Source organism: Scardinius erythrophthalmus (genome assembly GCF_964197995.2).
Source record: "Scardinius erythrophthalmus genome assembly, chromosome: 8".
In the NCBI taxonomy this organism is placed as follows: domain Eukaryota; kingdom Metazoa; phylum Chordata; class Actinopteri; order Cypriniformes; family Leuciscidae; genus Scardinius; species Scardinius erythrophthalmus.
Window position 1 is genome coordinate 30,744,324 of NC_138228.1, and position 19,339 is coordinate 30,763,662.

Genomic DNA, 19,339 nt, shown 5'->3' on the forward strand with positions numbered 1-19,339 from the left:
TGGAGTGAATCTCCTTAACCTCCGACCGCTAAACTGGAAAACGCTGCTGGAGGAAGCAACATCGCCACTTAAGGTGGCATTGATCAACGCACGGTCAGTGGTGAACAAGACATTTATAATAAATTACTTCTTCATGGCGTATGACTTGGATATTTTATTCATTACTGAGACCTGGTTAAGTTAATTCACTGAATTAGTTCCACAGGGCTTTCTGGCCATGGTGGTGGACTAGCGACAGTGTTTAAAAATTCTTATCCCTGCCACGGTCTAACAACTAGCCCTCGCTGCACCTTTGAAGTGCAGTTGCTACAGTTCACTTTAACTAACTCACTGGTATTTGTCTTGGGTTATCGCCCACCTCAGCTGAACAAAGATTTTCTCAATGAGTTTGCAGAGATCTAGTCTCTTTTGATTTTGATCAGTGGGTGTCTGGCCACACCCATATTCAGGGACATACTTTAGACTTAATTTTATCACATGGTTTACCTGTATTGGACATGTCGGATCACTTGCCGATTGGATTTTGTTCTCCCTACCTCTTAATGGAACTATACATAAGCAACCTCGCTCACGGCTGACTCGTATTTTTTACTGATCGTGCAGGAGAGGATTTTATAGCATCATATCTCAGTCTACGTGCCAATCAAGACATGGACTCATCTTTAAGCTTCTTGGATGCTGATGAACATTTGAACTTTTTTTAATTCTATCTGCTCTAACATCTTAAATGCTGTTGCTCCTCTAAAGGTTTATCATCTTCGTCTTTTAGCCAGGGTTAAGCCCTTTTTGTCTGCTTAAAACTTTGAGAATGCTATGCATGCTTTTTTAAGTTCCAGATTAGATTATTATAACTCTTAATACTCTTAATATTGGTGCCCCTCAAATATGTTTCACACGCCTGCAATTCATTTTTGATGCCCGGTTTTGATCTCGCTTCTTTGGCTACCAGTTAAATTCAGAATTTAGTTTAATGTTTTGTTATTTGTTTTTTTAAGTGTTCGCAGAACCAGGCTCCACAGTACCTATCTGAACTGCTACATCCGCCCACACAGTCAAGATCCCTCAGATTGGGGGACTCTGATCTACTATCTGTTCCTAAAACTAGACATAAAAGCAGGGGTGATTGTGCTTTTGCGGTCATCGGCCCCTAAGTTATGGAATAGCCTACCGGCTTACATCAGATCCGGCCAAACTTTATTAAATTTTAAATCCATTTTGAAAACGTATCTTTTTTTCAATTACTTTCAATATATCTTGATTGTCTTTTTTTTTCCCCTTAGTTAATAGGTTTTCCATTTTTATTGTTTTTAAATTTGCTTTTCTGTTTTATATGTTTTCTATAAAGTCCTTTTGTAAAGCACTTTGGTCAATACCAGTTGTTTTTAAACGTGCTATACAAATAAAATTGTATTGTATTGTATTCCGAGGTGTTTACGATTCCGCTCAACAGCGCTCAAATCGTCACATTTTTAAAATTTCAGTATCGACTTGGTACCGAAGTCTGTACTTTTGACAACACTATTATGCCCCTTTTTACAAGATGTAATATAAATCTATGGTGTCCCCAGAATGTGTCTGTGAAATTTCAGCTCAAAATACCCCCCAGATCATTTATTATAGCTTGTCAAATTTGCCCCTTTTTGGGTGTGAGCAAAAACGTGCCTTTTTGTGTCGCTTTAAATGCAAATGAGCTGCTGCTCCTCACCCCCTTTCAGAAGAGGGCCGATCCTTTACACTAGCTTCAGATACTCTGGCAATAACAAAACACGTGAATAATCTCACTCATCCAAAATCTCAGAAATAACCTGTAGTGGGGTTGCAGCCTCACAGAGAGACTCTGGATGAGGTTGCAACTTTAAGACTGCACCTGAACATTTCTGAATGGTTAGTGGATACATATATGTAGTTGTTGTGGAGTTACGTTGATTAATCTCATCGACTTGCATGTACCGTCACGTTTAACTTTTACACGTTGACACAGTTCTCTGAGGTCTTTATAAGATAGCTGTGACATTTTTTTTGTCAAATAGTGTTCTGTGATCGTCTGTGCAGCCAACAACAGAACAGTTTGCATGCTTTGCTTGAACTTTTGCCATTGCGTTAGAACTGGGTGCACTGTTGTCGCTTGCGAAAACCAAATGGCGGCACCGTGGTTGGAAACGTGCTGATTAAGGGGCGGTAATATTATAATAAGATCCACTTCCTACATCAGAAGGGGAGCAAAATCTGATCTGCTTATTTTTTTACATGCTTGCAGAGAAAGGCTTACCAAAACAAAGTTACTGGGTTGTCACTTTTCACATTTTCTGGGTTGGTAGATGCACCGGGGACCCGATTATAGCAATTAAACACTGAAAAAGTCAGATTTTCATGATCTCCTTTAAGATCAAACGCACGGATCTATTATACTATTTACTTTCACTTAAGACATAACCGGCTGTGTTTACATGAATTGAGTGTTTATTATTTTAACATCAGGCACGTCCTGCTTTTTAAATTCTCATTCATGCATTTCATCACTTTGAAGTGTCAATAGTGCTATATATTTAAATACCTCAATATACATGATATAGCAAAATCACTAATGATAGACATTTTATACTGTGGTTTATACCAGCTCTTGCACAGACCTTTTTTTTTGCACAGCCCTATTATGGCTTGTCAATATCGCCTAATCAGGCAGTTTTAGTGTTGGATATCCTAATAGACTCAAATGAAGCAGATAATCATTTCTATAAACCAATTAATTGAAATGCATACATGTGAATTTTTTATTTTATTAATTACCTTCTTAAAAATCTTAAAAGCAGAAGATAGATTCATGTCTGTGTAAACTGGTCACAGGTATGTTAAATATTATGTTAAATATGTGAAATGTGTAGTTCAGAATGTGCCATCAGGTGATCATTTCTAGGAATGTTTTCACAGTCTTACAAAGTTACTATGTGTTTTGTTGTTTCAGAGGAAGAAGTTCTGTACCAGAATTACCAAGAGAAAGCACTGCACAATGATTCTGATGAGGACACTGAGCCCAAACAACCTCAGCCAGATGAAGGCATTGTGGTCCAATACAGACCCATCCGGACATCCTGGAGTCAGCTTAGTGTGGTGAGGAACTATGGAGGAACATATGCACACCTTTCAAAATCTTTGAGTTTTGATGGACATTTACAGTTTTACACAAATGGATATTTGTTTATGAACTTTAACACACTCTGTTGTGGCAGCGTTTGGGAATTCTGGAATCTTAAGGAATGTCATCCGGCTCTGTTTTGCTGGGTGTTCTAGCCTCAGTTTTTATTCAAGAGAGCAAGGGATTGAAAGCAGGTGTTTTTTATCCAAATATAGGAGGGAAACAGAAGGAGAGTGGGCTGGGATAAGCTTGTCCATTGGAAAATGGTATGGCAAGTCTCCAGTTCCTTAGCAAATACCAGATAATTCTTCCCCATGGAAAAATGTAAAAAATGTAGAGGGATAGAACAGTGTGACGACCAGATATGGAATTACATAATTAGGTTTGGAAGGCTTTAACACTATTTTACACTTAGTGTTCTGTTCCCCAGTGTTTTTGTTTACTAATATCTGGGAATGTTTAAGCAGGAATGCTCTAATGCTAAGGTTGAGAGAGAAGCAAACTGTATCATTGTTATGAACCAACAACCACCAGCAGAAAGAACGAGCTAGAGAATGCTACAATGCTAGAAAGAGAGAAATAAAAATGGAAAGTGTAGGAGGCAAATCTGAAAAAAAATCTAATATCTAACTATCTATCTAATATCTACATCAAAGAATGTAGAGTGACACGTAAAAAAGAAAGGACAAAGGTGTACAAAAGGAAGAAGAGAAATTGTATCAGTTTGAAATGGCTGGAGTATATGGGCTTATGAGGGATCTCTGGTTGTGTGGTGTACTGTTGGTTTTGGCAGGAGGGCATACAGCTTTAAAGCAGAGCAGTGTAGGTATATCCACCTGTGAAAACACCATCACATGCAGAAACACATATAAGTCCAGATAAGAAATTAGATATATTAATACTATTATTAGTAGAACTATAAACACATGAACTATCATGAGATTTTAGTGCCATTTAGTTGTTTAAATTTGAATAAACTATAATTATTTAGGCACACACTATTTAAATAATAAAAATTCTATCATCATTTACTCCCCTTCATGTCGTTCCATGGTCTCTGCTTTCCTTTTTTCACCAGGGCCTGGCTAATGGGTGGCTAGTATTTGGGAAACCACAACCTAATTGATAGGTTCCGAAGAGGTGCACATAAGCTAAACCCTCCTAGACCTCCTGTCATCCCCTCTTGGGATCTTTCTCTGGTCCTACAGGCCCTGCAGAAAGATCCGTTTAAGCCTTTGCAATCAGTTGCATTTAGCACCCTCTCAAAGAGGACTGCCCTCCTGATTGCGCTCACCTCCATCAAGAGGGTGGGGGACCTACAAGCCTTCTCCGTTAGTGACTCGTGTCTGTAATTCGTGCCGGCCTACTCGCTTGTCTTGAGACCCAGCCTGGATATGTGCCCAAAGTTCCCACTACTCCCTTCAGGGACAAGTAGGGCGTGGCCTGGCATGCAAATTCCACACGGCAATTCCATTGGCCTTTTCTGAATACGTCAGAGGTATTTGGGGGTCTCAAGAGTAGGTTTGGGTATCGTTTCATTTTTAGCGATTCCGATTCCGATTCTGCTTATCGAATCTGGTTCTTATCGATTCTTGTTTCCGATTCCAATATTTTTTGGAGGGAGAAAAAAGGGCAAATACTTGAAGAATAAATATTTCTACCTTTTATTCTTGCCAATTTTAAGCAATAACCAATAAAAAGGCTAAAGTGAAAGGAGTCTCTTCATATAAAGGTGTTGATTACATTATTACTCCAGCAGTAGGTGGCAAAAATCGACTGTTTTTTTCATTGAATTATTTATTCAAGAAGACTTGAGAGATTTGTTCAAAAACGGTGAATCATTCATTCATTAAACAAGTATTTATTAAACACTGAATTAATTAGTGTTTGAATTAATTATTCAAACTAGTTTGAAAAAAAAATAGACTATTAGACTAAACATGTTATTCTGAGTAGTTGTCTGATGTATGTAATCGTGATCTCCATTTTAAACAAAACAAAAATGATTTTAAGCCACATCGATTCCTGAATTAGGGACCGTTCACATATCGCGTCACATATCGTTTCCTGCATGGAAAAGCACGGCCGCGCCACTTTCTCCTTCTTTCCACAAGTGCTTGTGCTCCTGTGGCGTCTGTCGTTGCTATGCAACCATGAACTGCACTCTCCATGATGACGACGAGGAAGTATCAGCAAAAGATTAATTGATTTATAGCCCTTGCATTAGCTTTACTAGGCTACTAGATATATTTATGGAGATGAGAAATAAAAACCCGCCCTGTTCAGCTATGATCAGCTGTTCAGCCGAGCTTTTGATGTTACAGAAAGGTTGGTTGTTGTCACATGACCTGCGCACCGCTTGCGGCATTCTGAAGAGTTGAGATGTTTTCATCTTGCCGAGGTATAGGCGCGCCTGCAAAAACGATCACCACGCACCGCATGCTCGTCGCGCCCACGGCTCATGTCGCTTCTATTGACTAGTTGCACGTGGCCCCCATTTTGGAATTCGGATCAGCGAGTGTACGCGTAGACCGGTTTCGCATTACGCTAGCGCTACTTATTTTCTGAGTTAAATTATTTAAAGTTTATAGTGTAACTATTGTTTAACGTATTTTATACTTAATCTTATACTTATGTATAATACTTAAAAATACCCAGATGAAAATGAACCATGCTTTTACTATAGTAAAAGTGTAGTAACCATGTTTCTTTGGTTGGACTGATAAAGTTAACATATGTACAGCCACAGTATTACTACAAATAAGTCAGACAGAAACATCAAAAGAAATACATAAAAAAAGACACTTGCATGACACTGTACTAGAGCCTTTTTATTTATTGTTTTGTAGCCTGCAATGAGGCGCTCGGTATCTTCATCGGACCCTACAAGATAAACACGGTACTTTTTTGGCACAACATAAACCCATTAATATTACGAGACATTAAAATATAACTTTTATTAGGGTTAAACATTTGAATTCTTACACTTAAAAACTGAGGGCGCATCTCCGTTGCTGCATCCGACTGCCAGGTTTACATCACCGCGAAGCTCCTCCCTCCCGCACGCAATGGGTTGTGGGCAATATTAGCCGTTAGAGTGTGCATTGATCTGCACTTCGAATTCTAACCGGAAATAGTAGACCATCCGGGTATCTTTGGAATACTCATTTCAACATGCTACGATTTGGGACGTACTAATTCTAGTTTCGCATACTATTTAGGACGGATAGTATGCGAATTGGGACTCAGCATACGTCTGGGACTGCTGTATATTCTTAGGTTTCCAGAAACCAATTTTTTGTAGGACCAATCAGCGAACAGAGGGAGTGGCTGAGAACGATGACGTTAATGTAGTGCGTCAGTTTGAGTTGGAGTAATGGCAGCGGAGAAAGATGTGAGAAAAGCTATTCGGTCCGTTGTTGCAAAACTGCCGAATATACAGAAGTTAAAGCCGGAGCAAGAACAATGTTTGCTAAGTTTTGTTGGTGGCCATGATGTTGTGGCCCTCCTCCCCACGGGGTTCGGGAAAAGTTTGATTTTCCAGCTCACTCAGCACTAGAAGTGCCAGAATTCCATAACTACTAGAACTGCCGCAAGCGGTCATTTTGATCGCTATTCAAAACTCTATATCTTTAATGATAAATCCCCAATTGAGAGTAGTGGTGCAACGGATCATCATTGATCCGTGATCCGTTCGGATCAATATCTTCGGTTCGGCACACACGTGATCCGCGGATTAATTTATGAAAAAAAAAAAAAAAAGTTGTGCGCATTTTCAGTCCACTCACAGCGTGGTCATGGCGAGCGGAGGAACGGAGGAGCTTGAACGCCCCGCGTCATATAAATCCCCTGTATGGGAGCATTTTGGCTTCCCTGGAACACGCGTCCTATTCGCTTTGGACGCGCGAAAGGATTCAAACTGTTCAAGCATCGAACTAGACGCGAATTTGACGCTCTATTCGCGTATGGTGTGAACGCAGCAAAATGAACAGGCTGCGATGTATGTTGGAATGTGTGTGTGTGTGTGTGTGTGTGTGTGTGTGTGTGTGTCAGAGAGAGAGAGAGAGACAGAGAGACAGAGGCAGGGGCGCGATCGAACAATCACACACACACACACACGCTGTTTAAAAGCAAAAATTATCTCATCTTTTGGACTTTCATCATATTGCATTGGTTTTCATTTCTTGTCCTCAAACAGAGTAATCTGTTTATTTTGAAGTTACACATTCTACATTGATTAAAAAAGAAAATCAAATGTTTTTTTAATGGTAGTAGGCTATCATTTTATACAGAAATAAATTATTTATAATTCAGATGAGAATAGCGTTAAAGTTAATTAAAATTTTAAGGAAACAAATATATTGATCTGAAATATAGCAAATTAATTTTAAATTCATTCAGGTAGCCTACACCAAACATATCTCAAGGTCTTTTGAATAAAGGGTGACAGTCTTTCATTATCAACTGTTGTTGTGGACTATATAGCCTACTGGAGAAGTATTTGTTCTCCATTTGAGTGAGATGTTTTTATGTGGCTAATTGAGCAAAGTGCTTCCATATATTTTATTAGTAGTAGTATTAGTTCAAGAATAAAATAAAAATATCGGATTGATATCGGTAAAGCTGCGGCATCGGTATCGGAAGTGAAAAAGTGGTATCGGGACATCCCTGGAAACACATCAAGCATGGCCACGCATTTGAAGCGACATCACCCCGGTGTTTCGCTGACAGGAGTGAAAAGAAGGCTCCTCAACCTTGCACAATCAGACCGGGATAAAGCCATCACAAACGCTATCAGTGTGTTTATAGTCACGCTTCATGGAATGAACCCGTCGCGCACCCACTGTTGATTTTATATATTTTAATTTAATATTTTAAAAATGTTAATAAACAAAAAGACAAAACTTGTGTTTATTTGTCTTGTCTTGTCTTTTTTTTTTTTTTTTTTTGCTGATCCGAAAAATGATCCGATCCGTGACTCTGATCCGAGAAACGATCCGAACCGTGAGTTTTTTGATCCGTTGCACCCCTAATTGAGAGATTAATGCATTTATTGTATTAGGATTTTTTAATTTAGGATCTTTTAAAAACAAAACAACACCAAACTGTACATTTAAACAAGTTTAATTATAATTTATAAATAAATAATATTCGTAGATGCCCTGAACAAAATGACGGAGATGTTTTCATGTTTCCACTGTTCGATCGCGCCCGCGCCCGCCGACACACACACCATATTCCAGCATTGCAGCCTGTTCATTATAGCCATAATAAAATATAATAATAAAATAGTCAACCTAACATATAAAAATTCCACTGCTCTGTTTCTCAGTACTAGTAGGCTACAATTCGTACCATTTTATGCGTGTGAAGAGGATGATTATTTCCGTCGATATTGGAACGTGAGTGAAGTTCAAAGCCTATGATAAAGAATAGTTTAGCATCCAAATACATCGCAAATGTTGAAACATTTTGATTCTAATTAGAGAGTTACGTGAGCCCAACGCCGCTTACTTTCGCTTATAAAACATTTCATTTTGGCTTTAGTTATTTTTTCATTCTTGTTCTGAATATCATTACATTTAAATGATTTGTTGTTGAATATGTTTAGTGTATTTTTTACCACATTTTATTGTTGCGTATATTGGTATAATAATACCGCGAAATTCAGTGCGGTCAATATGACCGTTTATGGCCGAAATAGGTAAATATGTTCATTTGTTTTTGTTTTTTTTGCCTTATGTGTAATTTACATAGGTAATTTATATGAAAAACATTTGAAATGAAAATACAGACACTTTTAGGAAAAGTCAGGTACCAGCAGGATTGTATTTATTTTTTCAACAAAGTTATTGCAGATATAAAATTCAAAACGGTCAAAATGACCGCCATGGCAGTTCTAGTGGTGAATGAGTTAGCTAAGGCGAACGATTGGGATGCAAAGCCGATAGTTGTTGTCGTCTCCCCTCTTGTTGCACTAATGGAGGACCAAGTGAAGGAGGCAGAAAAGTTGTTTCCGTATCGCGGAGTAGCCTGGTGATCACTGTACAGCATTTGCGGCAGATCCCAAACGACCGCAGCGGCGTATTGTTAATGATTAGACCCAGCTTCGACAGTTGACTGAATACATCACTGTCCTTATACATTTTGAATTTGTAAATGTTTCCGGCCGGTTTCGGCGCATGACATACGTCACGACCACACGTTAGCGATTGGCTATGGCAGATCCTGAGTGACTCTGGGCAGATCCAATAGTTTTGAATTTTAACAGAGAACCCGCCTACAAGGAAGTAAACGTTTCTCAATGGAGAGATTCCAGACTCTCTGTACAAATGAAATGTACAAGAGTCTGGTAGAACCAGGCTAAGAGAAAATGGCACTATCAAAGAGTCTAAAGAGGAAAGTTGACAGCGAAAATAGGGCATACAAAGAAGAATGGAAAGACAACTATGTGTTCATCCTACCTAGTATTGTGAATGCAAAGCCAGTAGCCGTTTCTCAATACCAAGTACGCAAAGTTCGGACTTGAGTCCTTGGTAGTTCGGACTGTCAAGTTCGACTCAGGAGAACGAACTCCCGAGGACGGGAGGACGCGAGTCCGATAATTCTGCAAATGGAACAGCGGCGTACTTGATAGCGTCACTCAGCTTGCTCTGGCTACTCCGGTTATCTCTTTATAGGCTACAAATAAAACAAAATATGTTATAAACCACCATTTTGCCTCTTTTCATTTTCATTTAAAAAAGATCTTTAACATAATGGCCACACAAATGAGGTTCAGGCAACGCAATTGATTATCTTCACTGCATATTTACAACAACACGAAATATAAAGCACAACCCTGACTCTTTTTGTTTTCATTTTAAAAATATGATGAATAAAAAACATTATAATATTGATCATTAAAACGAACATTTAGCAAAAAGAGACAGGGTTGTGTCATATATGTATATACAGTGAAGAGAATATAGGCAACATGTAGGCTATTATAATAAAATATTTTATATGTTTTAAATATATAAAATAAAATGACATAACCTTTTTTGCTAAATGTCAGTTTTAATGATCAATAATAGCCATTCTAAAAGTATAAGTAGCCTAAAAGGTATAAGAAGCTATACAATAATAAAGCCAACGATTCAGTCAAACATAAGTCAGCTCTCTAGGCTACATAGTTAAATAGACTAACGTTAAATAAAGCTATAACTTCACTTTGCCCTCAGCTAAAACGTTTTGCCAGGGAACAAATAATACATTAATGAGACAAATAAAATAAATAAATCGCCTGTTGGATATACACAAGACGATTTAAATCTCATGTTATACCCAGACTGTAAAAGGTTATACCACTAGACTAGAGACATCCGAGCCAACGGCAAGTCAGCAGCAGAAGCCGAGGAAAGGCTGTTCTCGGCGGGGTACGAGCGCCGAACTCCGAAAACGTCAGATCAAATTTTCAAATAGGTGCTATCTTTATAAATAAACCAAAGATTTGAGCTTTAAACAACTACATTCTCGCCTGAAATACTCTTAAAACTACATTTCGTGACACATTTATAGCAGTATTTTTAAATTACGCGGGGTTTCTCCTCTGCTATTGACGCTTGCTGGTTGGTGGTGTGAGATGCATTCTGGGATACCTGGCTTGTCAAGTCCGCACAAGTCACCTCTTGATGCATCCTCGGTAAAAGGGGCGGATCAAGAACACATCCGGGGATTCGAACTGGACTTGGCTAGATGTGAACTTTGAATTGGCACAGTACTAGGGCAGCGACTGATGACGTTTCACAAGTCCACAAAAACACAAGTACAGACAAGAACGCATATTGAGAAACGGCTAGTGTGTCTTATCTGCAACGAAGCGATCCACAGACTCTTTTGAATGTCTTTCAAAACTTTTCAAATTAAAAGCTCTCTATTCATCTCAAAAGAAAACATTGCTGCAAAAACGTTATCATACTTTTATTTTGAAGGCAAAATCACTAAAGACGAAGTGATTGTGAGTAACTGTTGCTGTCATGACAGATCTATTTCAGAACCAGCCACTATCAAAATAATCGGGTGCGGGCCAGATATTATTGCTGGCGGGCAAATTACCATTGCTATGCTGATGGCACTCTCTCTTTTACTATTTCTCTCACATGCATACAAATAAAGAATGCAAGAGAGTCTGACATACTGCGTAACATTTATACACTAGATGAAAATGTTATTTTTGTTTTTTCCTGTCAAAATGATGATGTTTTGGAATTATTCACTATTTTAGCCATAAACACAAATTCTCAACTGGTGCGCAAGACACAATCCCATTTGCTAGCACTTTCAGCTAATCAGTTTATGCCAAGTGATTAATATTCATGTCCCCCACTCCTATTTTCTTTTGAAAATGTCAAGATGTTGTTGCATTTAATATTTTGATATACCAGAGTCAATACCAATATCTGTATTCTGTAGAGAGAATTTTAGTCATTGGAAAATGTACTGCTGCCTTAAAATCTGCAGAATAAGGGCCTAGTGTCTGTAGTATGTCGAGTGTTTTAGAGTTACGATGGTTTGGTATTAAAAAAGTGTGTTAAAAGTACTTGGTGGCTTGGCTGGATTCCTTTGTAACACGCAGATGTAGACCATTTGTTCATAAATGATGTAATCATGAGTCATGAGACTTCTCTGCCGCTGTCTGCCACCCATATTCCCTGGAAAAATAATGGTAAAACCCCAGTTTGGTGCTGCTTTTACTTTCGTTTTACTTGGTTTCTCAGAAATCTTTCAGATCTTTCCAGCAAGAGGGAGAGGTGTTTAGAGACAGGAAGGTACACATTTTGAGTTCATGTTATGTATGTCACATCATCATTTGTAGTGTCCCTGACAGCTTTTTTACAGGAATCTGGACTAGAGTTGTCTGGGTGGAGTTGTTATCAGACATTTTACCACTGCTACTTCTCTCTCTTACTGTCCCAGTTAACTATTTGTCTTTCATGTTTTCTCTCTAATCTCAAAATGACTTTCCTTTCTTGTAAAAAATGAGAAAAAAAATATCTGGAATCTGTGGCACAAGTCAATATCAATGAGTCAAATAGAAGAAAAAGATGCCTTCTTTTTTTTCTTGCAGTGACCTTTGGTCATTCGAGCCAGTTTCAGGACCTGAGTCAGAGCTCCAGACTGCAGCTAAATGGTTGCATTTTGCTACCTTTTTTCCTGCCACTGTTGCTACTACCAATTTGCCTAACATTAAATTGAGCTTTAATGAAGTAATGCATGTTCGTTGCATTTTACTGTGAAATGAGAATTCTGTGTCTTTATTAAAATCAACACATTAATGATTTATCCCTCATCGACCCACGACCCACTTGCAGTTAATTGGAATGTTATTTTTTTATGACTTGGCCCGGCCGACATTCGAATTATCTTCAGTCTCCACAGATAAAACCATGATTGGCACATCACTACTGTCAAAATAGCGTTATTATGTCAAAATACTAATTTATTTAGTTTTAAGTAAAACCATTGTAATCCTGATAGTATTCCCGTTTATAACAAAAAGTAACTATTATCTAATGTTTATCTAACAACAAAAGACAAAAAGAAAATCACCCACTGCTCTTGACTGAATAACTTTTGTAGCTTTGATGAGGATTAATCTATATTTAATTTATACATGTATAAATTATACATGTATATGTTCTTCTATGTATAGAAGAAGACGATGCAGTGTTATTTTACATTTGATTACTTTATTCAATTTCTGCACCTGCAAATTGTAATGTTTCACTGGCATTTAAAAATTTTAACCACTAAATATTCACTGTGCTATTAAATGAAAGATAAAATATGATAGAATAGAACAGAATTAACAGTGAAAGTAAACTAAGCTTCTACAATACATTTTAACAGGCATGACTAGGCATGAAAATAACTGAAGGAAATATCTATTTGCTAAACGAAATAAGCCAACTAATTTGAATCATATTCTTTTGGTTTCTCTACACAATATTTTTAAAAATGAAAAAATGCAATGAATATACATTATACAGATATCTGTACTCAGTATCTGCAAGTACCACAAATTAAAGTATCGGTATCTGACTTGTTCTGGAAAAAGTGGTGTCGGTACATCCCTAAAATCATTTTTTTTTTTTTTAAGTAAGATTATAAAACAACAAAGATAAATATAATTGTATGCATACAAATACACACACACACACACACACACACACACACACACACACACACACACACACACACACACACACACACAAAAAAACAAAAAAACAAAAAAAAAAGTAAAATTAAGTCGTTGTTGACTCCTTAAAATACTCTAGGAAAGGGCCCCAGACTTTCAGAAAGAATTTTGGCTTTTGCTTCAATGCGAACCGAATCTTTTCCATCCTGAGAGCATACAGAAGATCAAAAACCCATTGGCGGTAAGAAGGGGGAGCTGCTGCCTTCCAATTCATAAGAATAAGTCGCCTAGCCAGTAAGGTTCCAAAGGCTACACTATCAGCTTGCAATGCGTTTAGACTAACAGATTCTGGCAAAATACCAAACAGTACTGTTAATGGGTTAGGGCCTATTGTTAAAGAAAAAATAACTGAGAAGCACCCAAAGATTTTCCCCCAAAAATCAGACAATTTCGGGCAGGACCAAAAAGAATGTGATAAGGTAGCTGGTTCAGTTAAGCAGCGAAGGCAGGTTGGGTCGAATCAGGAAATATTCTGCTTAGTTTAGCTCTAGACTAATGAACTCTGTGCACTACCTTGAATTGGATGAGGGTATGCCTAGCATTTATAGAAGATGAGTGTATACGGGCAAGAATTAGATCCCAAATATTTTCCTCCAGCGTCAAATTCAATTCCTCCTCCCAGAGCGCCTTCAGTGGACGCACTGAAGGGGACTGTTTTGCATTGATTATGGCAAATATTTTAGAAATAGCCCCTTTCAAAGATGTATGAAGGTCTAATATGTTATCAAGTATATTTTTAGTTGGCAGAGAGGGAAAGTTCGAAAACTGCTTTCGAATAAAGTTCCGTATCTGAAAGTATCTAAATAGATGTGAATTGGGTAGAGCGAATTTTCCTTGGAGTTGTGTAAAGGATGCAAAATTGTTATCTATGTATAATTGATCAATTGTAGATAGGCCTTTTTCCCTCCAGATATTAAAAGCCCCATCCATCAGGGAGGGTGGAAATAATATATTGCAGAAAATAGGCGCTGTAACACAAGGGTCCTTAAGGTCTAACGCCAAACGTAATTGAGACCAAATCCTTAATGAATGTTTGACAACAGGATTCTTTTTTACTAAAGTAGTATGCTTATAGGGAATTGGTACACATAATAAGGATGTCAAAGTTGCTGGAGTACAAGAGGCAGATTCCAATAGTACCCACTGAGACTTCTTTAATTGCAAATCTTGCTGCACCCAGTATAACAGGTTCCTAATGTTTGCTGCCCAATAATAAGTTTGAAAATTTGGCAAAGCCAGGCCGCCCAAACACTTTGGTTTCATAAGATGACTTTGATTGATTCTTTTTGACTTATCCCATATGAAAGAAGTGATATTACGTTGCAAAACTGTGAAAAAGGATTTTGGAATAAATATAGGAAGGCATTGAAAAAGATATAAAAATTTAGGGAGTATACTCATTTTGATAATGTTCACCCTTCCTATCAAAGAAAGAGGGAGACATTTCCAGGACATGAAGAGAGACTTGACATGATTATAAAGAGGACTAATGTTGGTTTTGAACAGGTCAGAGTATTTACGAATCCCCAGGTATTTGAAACGGTTTCTGACAACTTTAAATTGAAAATCTGAGTATGAAACCTGAAGGGAAGATAAATTCATTGGGAACAATTCACTTTTAGAGAAATTTAGTTTGTATCCAGAGAAACTACTAAAGACATTCAGAATGGAAAAAACTTGAGGAATTGAAATAAGAGGGTTAGACAGAAAAAGAAGAAGGTCGTCTGCATATAAAGAGACCTTGTGTACCATACCTGTACGGGTAATACCATAAACCTGTGCACTGGACCGCAGGGCAATTGCAAGGGGTTCAATAGCAATAGCAAATAACAATGGGGAAAGTGGACACCCCTGTCTTGTGCCCCGTTGTAGTTCGAAATACTCTGAACAAATATTATTGGTACGTACAGAAGCTTTAGGGGCCGCATATAAAATTTTAATCCAGGAGACAAAAGTAGAGCCAAAACCGAATTTTCCTAAAACCTGAAACAGATAATTCCATTCAACCCGATCAAATGCCTTTTCAGCGTCGAGTGACAGAACCACCTCCGGATTATTTGAATGGGAAGAATACAAAATATGAAAAAGGCGCCTAACATTAGAAAAAGAATGTCTATCCCGAATAAATCCAGTTTGATCGTGCGAAATAATTTGACCCATAGACCCCTTTTGCGCCTACGTCACGGCGCTAGCTGGAGGCAAAACAAACGGAAAACTGGAGGCGGCCAATACAAACCAGCACAGATTCGGCTACATAATAAGGAGCTTAAATTATTATTTTTATTATTAAAAGTCATCTTGTTGTGTTCTTGGGTGCAAGAATCAATGAAAAATGAGTATGCTGTATCTGGAATTTTTATTTCTAGAAAATATTCATATAATTAAAATTGCACCGTAGTGTCACTCTTTACATTGTCGTCTTGGCGCTGGCTAGGCAGAACTGCGGATCGCACCACACAAGTATTTACATGACCATTCAGCACATAGTTATATTATAGGCATCTAAATATATTTATATGTCCTCAGTTTCTCTTTACCCTCGGTTTCTCTATCGGGTAGGTGTAGAAGTCAGGCCACTCAACCGGAGGTAGCGTTAACGTTAATCCTGTCAGTTCGTCCATTGACTGAGCGTGTACGGTCATCTGGTTCCGTCCGTTAAAATTAACTTTTGCAAATAACAATCGGCATCCTGGACAGTGAGTGACCTTGCACATTAAGACAAAATCGGATTTTTTCCAGTCATTGTTAAAAAACAAGCTAACAAAACTTGCAAACTAACGTTAGTGAAGCGGCCAGAGGGATCTTTCTGCCTCCAGCTAAGCTCCGCCCACACAAATACGTCACCGTGTTTACCAACTGTAAAAGGGTCTATAGAGTTTTCCATACGGATAGATAAGAGTTTTGCTAAGATCTTATAGTCGCAATTTAACAAAGAAATGGGACGATACGAACCGCATTCAAGTGGATTCTTGTCTTTCTTTAGAAGTAGAGAAATAGTCGCTTGGTAGAGACTCGCGGGCAAATAACCATTCTGAAGGCTTTCTAAAAAAACTGAAAATAAAATAGGGCTTAACAATTTAGAAAATTTTTTATAGAATTCGGACGGAAATCCGTCAGGCCCTGGGGCCTTACCAGATTTCATGGACGCTATAGCTTCCTCAATTTCTTCCACCTGAACGTCCTTCTCTAAAGAGTCATGGGACACTTTGTTGATAGTAGAGAATTCAATTCCATTGAGGAAAGTGTTCATTATGGAAGCATCCGGTGGGGATTCTGAGTATAGGTCAACATAAAACTGTTTGAATTCAGAATTTATTTCTTTATTATTTGCTGTGATGGTTCCTGATTGTAATTTAAGTTGGGGAATCATACGAGATGCTTCAGCCTCACGAATCTGCCGAGCAAGCAACTTCCCTGTTCTATCACTATGCTCATAAATCCTATGTTGAGAACGCAGAATCAGTTTTTCAGCCTTGTCAGTTGATAAAATATCATATTCTGCCTGTAATAACTGACGCTCTTTAAAAAGCTCAGGGGAGGGATCCGAAGAATACTGGCTATCAATATGCGCTATGGAGTTGGATATTTCTATTAGTTTTTTTTCCCTTTCTCGATTTTTATGGGATGAATAAGAAATTATTAAACCACGTAAATAACATTTCAGGCTTTCCCAAATGATCGAGTATGGCATGCCTGGTGTGGTATTGATTTCCATGAAACTCGATATATTAGAAGAAATAAATTCAATAAAATCCTTATCAGATAGGAGACCTGGATTAAGACGCCACTGACAATATTTAGGTGGCTGGTGTGGAATTTTGAGCTCTAATATAATTGGTGCATGATCAGAAATTACTATACTTTGGTAAGAACAGTCCTGTAAGTATGGAAGAAATTTATGGTCCAGAAAGAAATAATCAATACGAGAATACGTCTGGTGAACATGAGAAAAAAAGGAATACTTCCTATCTGAGGGATGTAAGTGACGGAATGCATCACACATACCGTACTTTTGCATAAAAGTGAGGATAACTGATGCACATTTTGATAGAGCTATACTTTTTTTGGAAGATCTGTCAAGAGCAGGAGACATAACGCAATTAAAGTCCCCAGCCAAAATAAGCGGGTGTGAGTGAATATTAGGAATGCAAGACAGAAAAGAAGAAATAAAAGTAGGATCATCGTAATTGGGTGCATAAACATTTGCAAGAGTCATGGGGTTGAGAAAAGTGTTCCTGATACAATAATATATCTTCCTTTCTGATCCACAATAGTATCAGAGACTACAAATGGGACAGATTTATGCACTAAAATTGCACAACCTCTAGATTTGGAATGAAATATTGAATGGAAAACCTGACCTACCCAATCTCTTTTTAACCTAAAGTGGTCAGCAGGACGGAGGTGCGTTTCTTGCAAAAAAACAAAGTCTGCCTTTAAGCTCTTCAGATGGTTCAAGACCCGGTTACGTTTAACAGGATTATTGACAGCCTTACAATTCCAGCTAAAATATCTCAAAGAGTTTGCCATGTGAAAGTGTTTAATAAAAGAGGCATTCTATTCAGGAAGAGAATGAAAACAAAAGAAAACCAACTAACAAAAACAATAACAACAAAATAAAAACAAACAAACAGAGACCTAAGATAAGCAGAAACACATCCATGTGTAAAAGACACCCAATGATGCACACCACGAAGAATAAATGAACTTGGAGATGAACTCAGCTTTGAAACCGCAACACCACCCACCCTCCCCTCCCCGCCCCTACACCCCTTCCCCACTCCCACCCTGTGAACAAAGCTAACACTACCCTTGACGGAGTGTACGCCTCCCTGGGTTAACACCCAACAATACGCCCGAGTCACCTTAAAACGAAACTCGAGCGTGACTCTGCAAACCACTAAATCATGTTATAACCACATTTATGATTATGATCAGAACAAGAAAGTTAAATTGTAAGTATTGTTATAATAGGCTAATAAGCGAATAGCCTCATTTTTTTTTTTTTTTTTTTTATTGCACCGCAGCGGGGAATCTCAAGAGAAGGATAATTAATTTTAACGCAAAATGACGGATCTGGTAATATAACATATAAAGCAGGTAGAAAGGATAACATGGTATTCTTTCAGCTAACTTAGTCCATGACAGCTTTGAAAGTCAGGCAGCCATTTCAACCAGTTGACCTTTCTATTACCTCAGCCGCTCAGATAGATCGTGTCCTCTTGTCTTAAGGGGTCATTATGTGCCTTTTCACATAGTCCATCGCTTCTGCTGGTGTATCAAACTTTTTTTTGCGATCTCAGGGGGGAAATCAGAGAAAATGTGGACGAGTCTGTCTTTGAATTTGAGCTGTTTGGATTGAATAGCCATCCACAGAATGTCTTCCTTGACGTCAAATCGGTGAAAGCATATGACAAACGCCCGCGGTCTTTGACCCTCCGAGGGTCGCGCTGCCAGCGTACGGTGGGCTCGGGCGAGAAGTGGAGGTTCACGGAGGCTAAATATTTCTTGCAGTGTTTCTGAGATAAATTTTGTCGGATGTGTGCCTTCCATACCCTCGGGAATACCCACAAGACGCAGATTGCTTCGTCGTGAGCGGCATTCCAAATCTGTGCACTTAGCCTGAAGAGCGGTAATCTCGTTCCGTAAGGAAGTCACGGTGGGCTCTAGTGTCTGCAAACTAGTCGTCCATTCAGATGTAGCATTTTCCAGACTAGTTAGTCTATCCTCGTGCGCTTTCACTTCTGAAGTTAACGTCGTTAGTGAATTATGAACTTCTTCTCTAAGGGATGATATTTCTTTCTGTAGCTCCGCTGCATGCACATCAAACTTTTGGTGAATTCCAGCTTCCAAAGACTTAATCGCTGACATTATTGTAGCACCATCAGTTATGCTAGTTTCATCCTTTGCTAGCTCTGCAGATCCGTTAGAGCTCGCCGGATCGGTCTTTTCTGTCGTGGAGCTTT

At 38.4% G+C, this 19,339-nt stretch overlaps 1 protein-coding gene across 2 annotated transcripts in view; it reads left to right on the forward strand.

Annotated features, from left to right (window-relative positions):
* The window catches only part of LOC308694513 (rho guanine nucleotide exchange factor 26-like), a 125,084-nt gene that overhangs the window by 32,892 nt on the left and 72,853 nt on the right, over positions 1-19,339 (forward strand). For both annotated transcript variants that reach the window (XM_081372076.1, XM_081372077.1), the window contains exon 4: positions 2,963-3,108. In XM_081372076.1, coding sequence (XP_081228202.1) covers positions 2,963-3,108 — 146 coding nt within the window. The remainder of the gene's footprint in view (positions 1-2,962; positions 3,109-19,339) is intronic.